General features: G+C 38.3%; 1 protein-coding gene across 3 annotated transcripts in view; it reads left to right on the top strand.

The window, feature by feature from the left end:
- Positions 1–13,491, top strand: part of FKBP5 (FKBP prolyl isomerase 5) — a 68,256-nt gene that overhangs the window by 24,504 nt on the left and 30,261 nt on the right. For 2 of the 3 annotated variants that reach the window (XM_060773190.2, XM_060773189.2), the window contains exons 2-5: positions 3,277–3,403; positions 4,775–4,919; positions 8,508–8,650; positions 12,336–12,450. In XM_060773190.2, coding sequence (XP_060629173.2) covers positions 3,299–3,403; positions 4,775–4,919; positions 8,508–8,650; positions 12,336–12,450 — 508 coding nt within the window. In that variant the 5' untranslated portion in view covers positions 3,277–3,298. The remainder of the gene's footprint in view (positions 1–3,276; positions 3,404–4,774; positions 4,920–8,507; positions 8,651–12,335; positions 12,451–13,491) is intronic. The other variant, XM_060773191.2, reaches the window with a different exon arrangement.

Genomic DNA, 13,491 nt, shown 5'->3' with positions numbered 1-13,491 from the left:
CAGTGATACATTGTGCCAAGGCATTTGTGTGTCTTCCTAGTTAATGATCATAGTACTTTGTTCAAACACTACCAGATGTTGCTTTCTGATTTTTTTGCCTGTTTTAGCTGCCAGTTAAACAAGTCTGTTTTATTTTCATTTTGTGTTATTTATCTTTGGGTACACTTTAAACATGGAATAAAATACTGATGTTTAGGCTTCCAAATTGTTAGATTTTTTAAAATTAGTTTATAGCACAAAATGATATAGCTTTTAGCTCATCTGTAGTAATAAAGAATAGCAAAATATATAAGTCATCCTGTTTCCATTTTGAGTTAATAGCAGCTCTATGAATGAATGGTCTAGCTGAATGAAGCTGTTGAGTGAGCAAATGGTTCAACAATGTAATGAAGAGAATAACAGACCAAAAAGCAATTATAGAATCTGACTTTAGAGGTACAGACTGAACTCAAATAAGTATTGACCCTTTGTGTTAGATGTGGTTTTCTATTACTTTCAACATGACCCTGTTGCTAGATTCCAAGTCTGTGAATCTTACTGGTGTTGCTGTTCTTGTTTAAAAGTCCTAGCACTGTGAAAAAGTGGCCCCTTTTCTTTCTGTATTCCTGTTGTCCATTCCTCTTCCCCATATCATTTGCTGGAGCATTCAGAACTTTCTTATCTGGGACTATAGTGGGCAGATAGTGTAGTGATTTCAGCTAGGACTGTGGTTAAGAGGTCTGTGCCCAGTGAGCATCCTCTAAACAAAATCAGCCAGGATAGAGAAATAAGTTCCCTAGGTTGAGGGCAAAGTCACAGAGGTTTATTACGATTCAGCCAAAAAGAATGCAAGTACACACTGTTTGTTTCAAAAGGTACGAGCACAAATTCACAGAAAAATGGAAGACATCATAATACAGTTCTAACAGCTATTCCGGCTTCCGGCTCCCTCGCCTGATGGGCTGAAAAGAGAGGCAGGGTAGGATTTACACCTAGATTGGCCAGGGGTTCCCTTGACATCATAGCCTACAGATTTCTGTGGCAGCTGGTTGTTGGTCAATTCAAAAAACCAATCAGTTGCAGGGACATCCCCTGGGAAGGTTCAGTCCATGAGGAAATGGTGGTGTGGATATGCTGATGAGTCCCTGATTAAGTCAAGTGTCCAGTTCCGTGTTAAACCAAAGATTCAAAAGACAAAGGTGTTGATTCCAGACAATCAAGAGCTTAGCTGCTTTTGTAGAGAGTTAATGTATTCATTTTTGCTGAGTCTCCTCTTCCACAGGAGTGGCAGACTCTCAAGCCTCAAGCTGAATGAACAAACATCCTGAGCCTACCCTGGTGTCAAAGAGGATCATTTATCTACACACACACACACACAAACACACAAACACACAAAATCTTTGATATTGGTCTGTCTTGGGAAATAGCTGCAGTGGTTCTCAACCTGTGGGTCCCCAGTTGTTTTGGCCTACAACTCCCAGAAATCCCAGCCAGTTTACCAGCTGTTAGGATGTCGGGAGTTGAAGGCCAAAACATCAGGGGACCCACAGGTTGAGAACCACTGAGCTAGAAGGACCCTGTGATTTCTTTCTAAAGGGATTATGCAAATGGAAAACATAGAGAGGTAGCTCTTTTAGATACCTTTTGATACATTTTCATCTGATAGAGCTTATGCAGTTTATATTTTTAGGATATGACACATTACGTAAAATATACAAGTTATACAAAAATTGTCAAATTGGTACATGTTATTAAAGAGTTAGATTTGATAGCGTTCATAAGGTACAGCTGCTGCTAGGTCCATTCCAGGGCCTCTGGTGCTTTAATATTTCACAACTCCGTGTCCATGGAAAAGGTTTAAATGAAATATATTATTTGCTTTGAAGTCTCTTGGTGTACTATAAATCCTTTTTGGGGGAGGGGTGCTATGGCTCGACAACAATATAACATGAGGAAGACCAGACAGGAGCAGGTTCTAACATGGTCCATATCCAGCAATATCAGAAGTACCAAGTACATAACCCTTGTACTGAAAGAAATAGAATACATTTTGTCTTCCATTGGGCTTGCAGAAGTCTAGAAAACTTATGGCAGAAGTAATTCAAAGATAATCAGTAGTAGGACATAGAACTGTGTGTGTGTGTGTGGCGGGGGGGGGGGGGGAAATAGTAAAACATTGAACTCTGGGAAAAGGCAGGGCATTTTCAGTCACTAATTTTAGGAGACAAATTCTTGCTTGTTTAGGAGCATGTCCCCATACTAGGTGAACAAATTAATGAGTGGTGCTGTTGCACATTTATTTCTTATGTAGCATTATCCTAAACCTGCAATTTATACTCTCCTAAATTAGTTAGAATAAGTTAGAAATAGGCCACCTATTAGGAGAAGTCAGTTTAAATGTTGTATACAGTTTCCCCATGTGACAACTAAAATATATGGAGTATCTCCACACCAAAACACATGTTCCTTTTGTGAAGATAGATCTGAATGTCACATAAGATCTTTCATCATGGGAAGGTATGTTTTTGAAGTGTAGCAAGGGTGTTGTAACACTTACGTTAGCTTTCAAGCTTATGAGTTTACAACAGTTTGACCTTTTCCATTTTGCATATAAAATATTTATAAAGAGGAAGTGGTTTATAACAAGCCTTACTCCCTAACAAAGGCAAAAAAATCTTCCCCAATATTTGAAGCATTATTTCTAAGAAAAAAGTCAGCAGAGCCAACTTTGTTAGATTTCTCAAAAATCCACTATTTTCAAAGCTGAAATGCCTTTTCTTTCCATTTGTATACAATGTTTTTTCCAGTTAAAGAATTGTGCTGCTATTTATTTTATTTTTGATTGTTAGGGGCAGTTTCACAGTCATATTATTCAAATCTTCTGCTATGTGTTTGTGTTGCTTTTCAGTTCTGTGTCATTCATTTCTTGATTACACATATTATAGATATGGTGTAGTATAATCACTCCATTATTACAATGCTGTGTTATCATGTTGACATGATAGATAGTCCAGTGGGCCCTTGGCATCTACTGGGCTTTGGTTCCAGGATACTCAAGTTCAATTATATACAGTGGTATAGTAAAATGGTGTTCCTTACATAATATGGCAAAATCAAAGATTGTTTTCTGGATTTTTTCATGTGCAGGAGGGATATTTTCAACTCATGGCTGTTTTGACCTGTGAATTCAAAATACATGTATATGGATGACCCACTGTATTTTACTGTATTGTTTGGAATTTTAATAGGATGAGTGACTAATATTCAGCTTTCGTGCCTGTGTGTTCCTTTGCAAAGGCAGTGCCTGTGAAATGAAAACATGACAACTGATGAGGCTACAAAGAAGGAAGGAGATGTCCCAACAGCTACTCTTGTTGAACAAGGCGAGGACATCACACCAACCAAGGATCGAGGAGTTTTGAAGGTAAGGCTATAAGGAGAAAATCTTATCTAAACATTCCTTCTACAGCCCAACTCCCCACTGAGGACAACGCTTCCTGTCATGCGAGGTACAGCCATGAATCATTTCTACTCATCATACGATGGAGTAAGAGGTCTCACTTAAAGGAACCAAGAACAAACCAACAGGATCTCAGATATGCTTTGGTAACATTTGTGCAGCAGCTTATTTAGGGCATGTCTGAAAAAACACAACCATTGTGTTAATTTGAAAACAACCTTGTATAATAATAATAATAATTATTATTATTATTATTATTATTATTATTATTACTATTATTATTTCCAAAGCATATAATCATTTAAAAACACTCTTTAGAATACACATATTAAAACATATTTCCAAAAAATAAATATTAAAATGCACAAAACAAAAATTAGACATAGAATGGAAGTTTAAAATTTGTCATTAAAACTTTCTGGGTAGGCCTGTCGGAATAAATGGCTCTTCACTTGTGTCTTAAATTCCAACACCTGATCTAGCTGTTGGAGTTCTACTGGTGGGTTGTTCCACAGTCTTGGGGCAGCCAATGAAAACATCCTCTGGGTGGTGATAACCAGTTGGGTTCTGGCAGGCTGGAGCAGATGCCCCCTAAAGGAACTCAGTGTTGGGGGCAGATTGTATGGGAGAAGGCGACCTCATAGACTTTATCCATTTTTATTTCATTAATAAAACAAATGCTGCATCCAAATGATAATATGTTTATTTATTAAACATTTAGTATTTCCTATCCAGAATATGTATGTGCCTTTGAGTCACTTGTCAACTCATGAATTTCACTTCCGCTCCCTCACCCATATTGTGCTTCAGTAGTTATATTTATATTTTTAATGTATCAAACATACCAAGTTTGTATGAAAATGTGACTCTATTTCCTGTGCTGGTCAATGACCGAAATAAATGATTTGATTTGATTTGAATTGAATTTCACATAGTTTTCTTAGACAAGCAATGGTTTGCTATTGCCTTCCTCTGAAATAGGGTGTACGATATTTAGTAATAAATGCTGATTGACAGTTCCCTTGCAATACATTTTTTGTGATATGAATAACCCTTACATCAAGGTTTTTTTTTTTAAATCAACCAGTACAGCAAATTGAATCTTAAATAACGTTAAGGACAATTGAACCGGAAGTTGTATCAGTTTCTCTGATATTGTCCTTATGTAGCTGTCTTCTTACAACCTCATGATTGCTTTTCAGCGTACCTATCTTTTTTATATTTGGATACTGAACCTATGTTTACACACTTCTGTACTTGATTGATGACCCTTTGGAGGTGTTTGACACTACACATGAGCCCCTATCTACTTCATGTTTCATATCTTCATTCTAGATTGTGAAGAGGCCAGGAAATAAAGATGAATCTCCAATGATTGGAGACAAGGTTTATGTTCACTACAAAGGAAAGCTTGCCAATGGGAAAAAGTTTGATTCCAGCCGTGACAGGAATGAGCCATTTATCTTCAGCCTGGGCAAAGGTAAAGAGTGGAAAAGGTGGAGAAAGGTAAAGAGAGCTTTAGGGATATAGTGTGGGTTCTTGTCAATTAAATGACAGTTTATATATATAATCCTGTTTTCAAAAAGTCTGTGAGACTATGAGTAAGAGCAAATACAGGAAGGGCTGGGAATTGGCAGCTGTGTGGATCTGCCAGTACAATGCAAGTCAGTCACTTTGTTACCTTGTCTATTGTGAAATGTTATGTCAAATGCTGAGATGGATTTGTTAGTTACATTGAAGATACAAATCCTCAAACGTGGCAAACTGAAGTAGGCTAAAGTATTACGCTTTTCCAGTATAGTCTAAGAAACTTCAACATTAATCTTTCTGTCAGTAAGCTAGGAATCTCTAAAAGATATTCCTCACAAAGTTACAAGTCGCATGGTTTCCTTAAAAAACAATGTCAATTTAATAGTTTATATTCTATCATCCTAAATGCATACATCAAAATATATTTGGGGGTAGTAATGTTCTGAAACATTTGCATACAAGCATTGCTACTTTAAATCAGTTCATTTGTATGTTCCTCCTAAATGTGCATACTCATTTGCTCATTTTTCCTGGCTCAAATTTGGCTTTCACTTGAATACTCAGGGAGCCCCCAGTGGCGCAGTGAGTTAAACCACTTAGCTGCTGAACTTACTGACTGAAATCGAATCCGGGGAGCAGAGTGAACTCCCACTGTTAGCCCCAACTTCTGCCAACTGAGCAGTTCGAAAACATGCAAATGTGAGTAGATAATATGTACCACGTCGGCAGGGAGGTAACAGCGCTCCATCCAGTCATGCCAACCACATGACCTTGGAGGCATCTTTGGACAACACCAGCCTTTTGGCTTAGAAATGGAGATGAGCGCCACCCCCCAGAGTCGGACATGACTAGATTTAATATCAAGGGGAAACCTTTACCCAGACTGAGACACACTGGTTTTGTGTAAGTTTTTTATAACAAGCAAAAGAGGTACATTTTTACAGAATAATCCAGGGATCTGTAAGAACCCTGGCTTATCATGAACAAGTAGTGTACCAGTGCACACTACTTAACCATTTCTTCTTACTGCAGGAGTGACTAAGAGCATTGCTCTGTGATTTATCTGTGCAAACCCAGATGCAGCTACTACTCTGGTTTGTTTCCTTCCCAGTAAACCAGATATGGAATCCGTGCTTTGTTTTAGGTTTGTTTATGGTCAGCAACTTAAGGTTTGTTTGAAGAGAAACAAATGAAAATGGCAGCTGGTTTTATACAGCATAATAAACAAACTGTGACATCCTTTAGTTTTTTGACTGCTTCTGCTGAAAGTAGAAGTAGGATGCAATTCTCGCGGTTCCCTGTTCTATTAGCAAGGTATTGAAATGGGATGGAAAAAGCTGTCTTTGTCTGCTCCTTTGTCTGCTTGCCAACTATGTCTACATGGGTCAAACCAAGTGGCCTCACTTTGCAACTGCTGTAGTGAGTAAACATAATATACAGTTGCCTTTATAGCAGAAGTGCTGTTTCCAGCCATTAATTCAGGAAAAAGGAGAACCAGGATTTATTCTGGCACTCCCTAGAAGCTTTGGAGTCATCCTAGTGTTTATCAAGGTGTGGACAGCTAGATCCAGTCCCATCCAGTATTCACTTGTCAAACAGACCTACTGCTTTGTCACTGACTAGAAGCATGCCTTGCTGGAGCCATTGCTTCTGGTGATCATATGGTTAGGTGCCTTGTTACCTCACCAGAAGTAATGTTGCCAGAAAAGCTCTGCCAAGGGTCTACTTGGAGCTGCTTCCAGATGGTGAAATAATGGTGATGTCACCAAGGAGGATTGTTGGTCTTTCTGGTCATGTGGACCCCGAAAGGGATTCAGGACACTTCTACAATGTTACATGTGCATTCCCATTCTGCTTCTGACCTGCTTCGGAGCATTTTACTCCAGAGTATTTCGTAACTGTCTTATTACATATTTTCAAGTTTTTATTTAGCTAATCCAGGGTTGCTTGCAACTGTGAAGAAAGCTTACATCTTTATTAGTTTCATATGATGCATGTTGTTTTTTGCAGTCAAAGAATTCAAATGGTAGAATCTTTTCTTAGTAAAATGTATCAGGAACTATAGGAACTACAAAGCCTGTGACCCCCAAACAAATTTATAACCAGCTCATTTTCCCATTGATACTAAATTAAAGACGTTTGTATATGAAAACTATTATACTTAAATCTTGCTGTTTCATTCTTGATCATATTTATGATCTTGTAAGATTTGAATATATTGAGTATGAGGTATTCATCTTATTATAAGCATGTGTCTAAAGTTCTGATAGCAAGGTCTATTACAGTAGTTAGTATTATTTGACGACATCAAAAGCCATTTTCTATACCTGTGTCTCAGCTGTGGAGAATACTTCCAAACAAGGTGTATAAAAGAATGAACCCGAGTTTCTTCTAACAGCAGTGAGAGAGCTGCTTTTTTGGCAATCATATAACATCTTGGGGAAAGTACCTGTCTGCCTTTGATTTTTTTTCCAGTTTTGATTTTGCCAGTTTTGTTACATTTTGATAGTGTTTGGGGGTGAATGAATTACCATACTCAATGAATGTCTGCAGCTCTATAGAGCTCTAGAAGTGCATTTTAAGTCCTTTTTGATGCAACCATGTTTAGTACTAATATGTGTTTCTCTTCTGACAGTTTGTCTTTATTCTATTCTTAAGCTTATAGCAATTCTTAAACAATAGATTCTGTCCATAATGTAGCATATCTTGTCTCAGATTAACTTGCTATCCAAGTTTGTTATAAGGTTGTTACACAGTTTTAACAAAAAATGTGTGGAGAGAGGAAAGCATGCAAGAACAGAAATTATTATGGTTTATGATATTAAACAATGGCTTAATAAATGTCTGATTTGGGCTGCCATGTAAACAGGAGTTACCCAAATTCTTTTGCAGTACCAAGGACTGCAGTGTGTTGATACGGGAATAGTGGTTAAATCTCCCCTTCCTTTGTGCTGCGATCATTGTAGGTTAGTAGGAGAGAAAATCTCTCCCATCTGATAGCAGTCATTACTAAAATTACTGGTAAACATACAGAATCTCTTCTGCTGTTGTGTTCACACGCTATCTGTTCAGTTGTGCTTTCGAGTACTTTGGCAGCATCCCAGCAGTCCCATGGCGATAGCAGTGTTGGCTGAAGACTACATGTTGATTTGCAGATTTTGGTCCCCCAGGTATTATGGGCTTTAGTTTCCAGAAATCCCAGCCAACTTGGCCAAATTCTGGGAGCTGAAGTCCAAACCATTGGGAGGACCAAAGTTTGGGAAACACTGGTATAGACATGTGACCAAAAGCTGTGCATCCTGACACAGTGAATGAAAGTTGTAGGACAAACTTGCTCACGACTTATTTAAAGAAATGCTTAATGTACAGATAAATTTGATGGGCTTTCCACTAGAGTTGCTCAGACATTAAAATGTACACTTCCAAATTATAATGCAGTATTCAATGTAAGGGTTTTAAAATGAAAGGAAATAAAATATTTTTTTCTTTTTTAAAGCTTACTGACCCAAACTGTTTAATTGAAATTTCTTTTTACTAGGCCAGGTCATCAAGGCATGGGATATTGGGGTTTCCACCATGAAAAAGGGGGAAATCTGCCACTTGCTGTGCAAGCCAGAATATGCATATGGTTCTGCTGGCAGTGTTCCAAAGATCCCCTCAAATGCAACACTCTTCTTTGAGGTATGTGTTTTTATGTATTGGTGTTATATGTTACATTTATATTCTACCTTTCCTCCAAATGCTGATGTTAGAGAACAGCAATAATATACAAAGTAAAATACAAGTAGATACACGCAGGTCAAAATCAAGAAAAACAACAACACTTTGGACAAATTTCAGCTTACAGACAGTCCCCATATTACAAACAATATAGTTCTGTATGTTTGTTTTTAAGGTTGGAACATGTACATTTTTAGAGTGCCTCCAGCCAAATATATATATAATATAAATAAATAAATAATATGGTTTTGGATAGCATAGTGAAGGATTAACATCCCTGTGGTGTCTTGCAGTCTGTGCCCCTGTTCAGAAGATTTTGCCTTACTTTCTGTCAATGTGATAATTGGATTTTTAAAAATGTGGCTTGTTGTGGAAACAAAGACTTGTGATAATCCTTCAGTGGAGGCATCTTTTCTCCTTGATAACTCTTTCAGGAGTGAACTTCCATTCCGAGGGATAGATTTCTCTCAGTTCCTGTTGTTTCACCCCTGTTCTTAACTATGAGTCATATGTAAGTCAGATGTTTGTAACTCGGGGTCTGCCTGTACTTACATTGCCCATAACAAGTCAACTTCAAAGGTTGTGTCTCAATAAAACATCCTTGCGTGATAGCAGAAAGGCATCAAAGAAAAAAGATCAATAGGCCTTCCTTGGGAAGGAGTTTTAGAGTCTGGGATCAGTGAGCCCTACATAACTAGTTACGTGATTTTCCTGTCTTTGCTCTCTCTCTCCTGAAAATTAAAAGTTTACAACCTAATTTTGTGTACATGAAAACAGCTGCTTCACTGCAAAAGGATGAGTTTATCTTGCAATGGCTGACTAAGCTTAAGAGTGTCCTGAAAACTGGCTGTTATGCCACTTTCTTCATTATATCTGGTACTAACAACCAGCAAGCTCTCCACTCTGTGAAAGGACACATTGAGAGATCACATCTGCCTTTCTTTGTCAACATGACAAATTATTTTCAAAATTGGTTGGAAAAAGGATATAGAATTTTCCATTTGAAAGTTGACAACATTCTAATACTGAGGGCTCATCTACACTGAGCAGTTTAGCCTGGTGTAAATATGCTCTTGTGCAGCCTCAGATTCAGCACATTGGTGCCTAATCTGGGACTGTTGTTTACATGGCCAGAGAATGTGGCCACTCCTTTAAGGTGGTGTGTATCTTACCTTTTCAGTGTCACCACCACTTCTGCTCTGAGCTGGCCAAGGAGCACCATACAAGCTCCTGGCCATTGCAGGTGCCATTGCAGGCACCTCTGTTGACATTACAATGGGGTATCCTTAAGTCTTCTGGTTGGGAGTGAGAGTTGGAGGAAGAAAGATCAAATTCACCAGCATAGAATAAACCCCCAAGTTATAGCCATTAGAGTGATCTGGTCATCCAGTTTTTCAATTTACCAGCAACACCTCCTGAAGCTGTTTCTCTTGATAGTTTAAAAAAGTGCTATGGCTGTCTTAGTAGTTGTGTGTCTAGGAATGATTTTTTTTTTCACCACAAAGGACAAGCAGGCCCTGGGCAACCATATTGATGGCTGCATACTAGGACTGAGGAGACCATAATCTCAAATGAGTGTTACCATCCTTATTGCTAGAAAATAGCCCTGATGTGTTTTTCTAGTATTCATTTTTAGTGTCTTTCTTATGCACAATATTGATGCAGACTGATACAACAGCTTTGTAATCATTCTTATTAGGAGACGTCTAGAAGCAATATATACATGACCCATTCTCTTACCCTTTCTTTAGTGGTTCAGAGGCTTTAGGAAGTGAGTTCATTGGAGGTTTTCACAGACCAGGTGGAAAAGATATCAGGCCTATAGTTTCCAATGGCTGGCTTATGCAGATATTGTTAAGGGCAGGTAATGTCTCTCTGTGCTATCCTTGGATTAACCCCAATCTTTCAGCAGCTGTATTGCTGTTCAGATGTAATTTGAGTGTATGGGTAGGGGAACCTTTCTGCGAGAAAAACTGAACCTTATATATTTCCTGACAAATAGGATGTTTCTTGGAAAGTAGGTAATCTAAGACTTTCAGAGGCTGAAATGGGCTATGTATTTTAGGTATTTAAATATTTTAAAATTACATTTACATTTTGGTGGAATGGAAAGATCCATGTCACTTTCATAAATAAATAATCATAACCATATAACACATTGTACTGGTTTGGGACAGTTATAGTTTTGATGTAGACAGGAAAAATTTTGGTTACAATAGAAGCATATCCTCTTCCATAGAAACAAAGATTATTGGAGAAAGAATATGGGGCTGACTAGTGACATTTTGGCACCTAAAGCATCGCATCAAATAGTGCCCATCACCAATCAATATTTAAAATATTATGGAGCGTACTGCTGCTATCCTGAATATGCTGAAATATGGTCTTTAAAAAGCATTTTATTTCAGAGCATCCCCTAGCATCCCAAAGCTTTACATTTAATGTCAGTGAAACAAGGTGTTTCAAGTAGAATTACTTCTTCCACCATTCTTAACTGATTCATAGAACATATGACTTGTATTAGGAGCATTTCATATTACTTTACGTTCACATTTTGCATCCATATCAGAATTCATTGTGATTTAAATAAATTGATATATTAAGCATTCATACAATTTAGAGAACATCTTGAAAGATAAGTAGGAAAATTGCTGAGGCTGACAAATGAAGAACCTGATCATAGCTTTTCTCTGTTAGAGAACGATGCACAACCATCACAACACACACTTGGCTTCCCAGTTGTTTAGATAGAAACGTTATGACTCCTATCATAATAATTTTACATTAGGGAGGCTTTAGATCAGGCATGGGCAAACTTCAGCTCTCCAGGGGTTTTCGACTTTAACTCCCACAATTCCTAACAGACTGCTTTAGATGGATGGATGTATATTTCACTTGTGATGCACAGAATTGACATTTCTCTACTGTTCCTCCCATGACTGTTCCACGCTTTACAACTATTTCTTTGTCCCCATTTGTTAGAGATGAAAAAGGTTTTTTTATATAGTTTTTATTAAGGTTTTTTTGTTAGGAGGGATACATCTGAGAGGGTTTTAATCATCAGTGTATCGATATATTAAAAAAGGAAATGGGACGGTTCATTGGGAGGGGGGGAGGGAGAGGGATGAGAAAAAAAAGGGGGGAAGGGGGTGTGGGAATATAGTGAGGGGTCCGAGTGCAGGAAGATGAATGAAAAAGTTTTTGTTTTTTTAAAAAAACGAAAATAAGTTGTGTGCCTTCAAGTCATTTCCAACTTATGGCAATGCTATCATGAGGTTTTCTTGGCAAGGTTTTTTCAAAGGGGAGTTACTGTCTCTTAGACTTCTCTTAGATCGAGGTTATTTGGGTTCTGTCACAGATTTTAATAAGCTATTGTATAGGGCTCCTTCTCATTAATCCTCTGCTCACTTTGACTTGTTCATGGTGAATGTGTTTGAATACTGACTTTGAGTTGATGCCACAGCTGGACTACACGGTTCATACAGTCATGAACATGGGGAAGGGAACTGATTAGAATAATGGCCACGTGGATCAGTTAGCCCTAAGATTCCATGCTTCCTTCTCTTGGCCTTTTGTACAAAACATGACATTTACATTGTTCAATTTTAGGTGACATTCTTACTTTGGAGTTTGACCTGTTTTTCAGATTGAACTGCTTGATTTCAAGGGGGAGGATTTATTTGAGAATGGAGGTATCATCCGCAGAATCAAACAGAAAGGTGAAGGATACTCCAACCCTAATGAAGGAGCAGCTGTACAAAGTAAGTCCTGATGTTGAGGCAGAAACCCTTGTGCCGACAGGACTGAAGACCGACAGGTCTCAGGTTCAAATCTGGGGAGAGCTCCCTCTGTCAGCTCCAGCTCACCATGCAGGGACATGAGAGAAGCCTCCCACAAGGATGGTAAAACATCAAAACATCAGGGCATCCCCTGGGCAATGTCTTTGCAGACAACCAATTCTCTCACACCAGAAGCAACTTGCAGTTTCTCAAGTCACTCCTGACATGAATAAAGCCAACTGCTGAGGCGTGGGGTTGATAGAAATAAAAGCTGTGGCAGTTTGCTGTCTCTGCTTGTTACTAGCTCTTAGCTTTTAATTGGCATCTTTGTTTTATATGGTTAGGAATAATGAAAACACACCATGTCTGCATTAGCACTAGCTTTGGGGCTAAATAGGGCTGGGGGGAGGGGTAGTTTAAGTAGATTGGATTGTGCTGCTGTCATGTTTTCTTTCCATTTAGGAGAATGCACTTTGGCATCTCTGTGTGGGTTTATGAAAATGTGTTATGTTGGTGATTTCAGGTTCATTAGCTGCATTGTTGCTATTATCAAAACAAATCCGCTCAGAATTAATTTATATCCTGTTATATAATTGTTCTGTATACATCTTGAGTTCTTGTCAGTGCTCTCCACTACAATGAGAACATGTCTTTGTGGTACTTTATTCCACCAGCAAAGTGCGCAAAGGAGATAGTACTTTATTATACTTGTACAATCGTTGTATGCTTGTTGTATCAGTGTCAGCCTACAAGTAAAATGTAGAGATCATAACACAGAGTTGTCATGTTGGCTACCTTAGTATGTTGTATATCAGGTGTGGGCAAACTTCAGTCCTCCAGGTATTTTGGACACCCACAATTCCTAAAAGCCAGGAATTATGGGAGTTGAAGTCGAAAACACCTGGAGGGCCCAAGTTTGCTCATGCCTGTTGCATATGGTAACATTGAACAGAGAATATTGCAAAGTTGTAGAAAGCCCCTTCTCCAGGATACTTTCCCACTTCCCCATTACTTATATATTTA

The sequence above is a fragment of the Anolis sagrei genome, chromosome 4, assembly GCF_037176765.1.
Source record: "Anolis sagrei isolate rAnoSag1 chromosome 4, rAnoSag1.mat, whole genome shotgun sequence".
NCBI lineage: Eukaryota > Metazoa > Chordata > Lepidosauria > Squamata > Dactyloidae > Anolis > Anolis sagrei.
The sequence above is the reverse complement of the archived record's forward strand: the minus strand, read 5'-3'. Positions and strand labels throughout refer to the sequence as shown.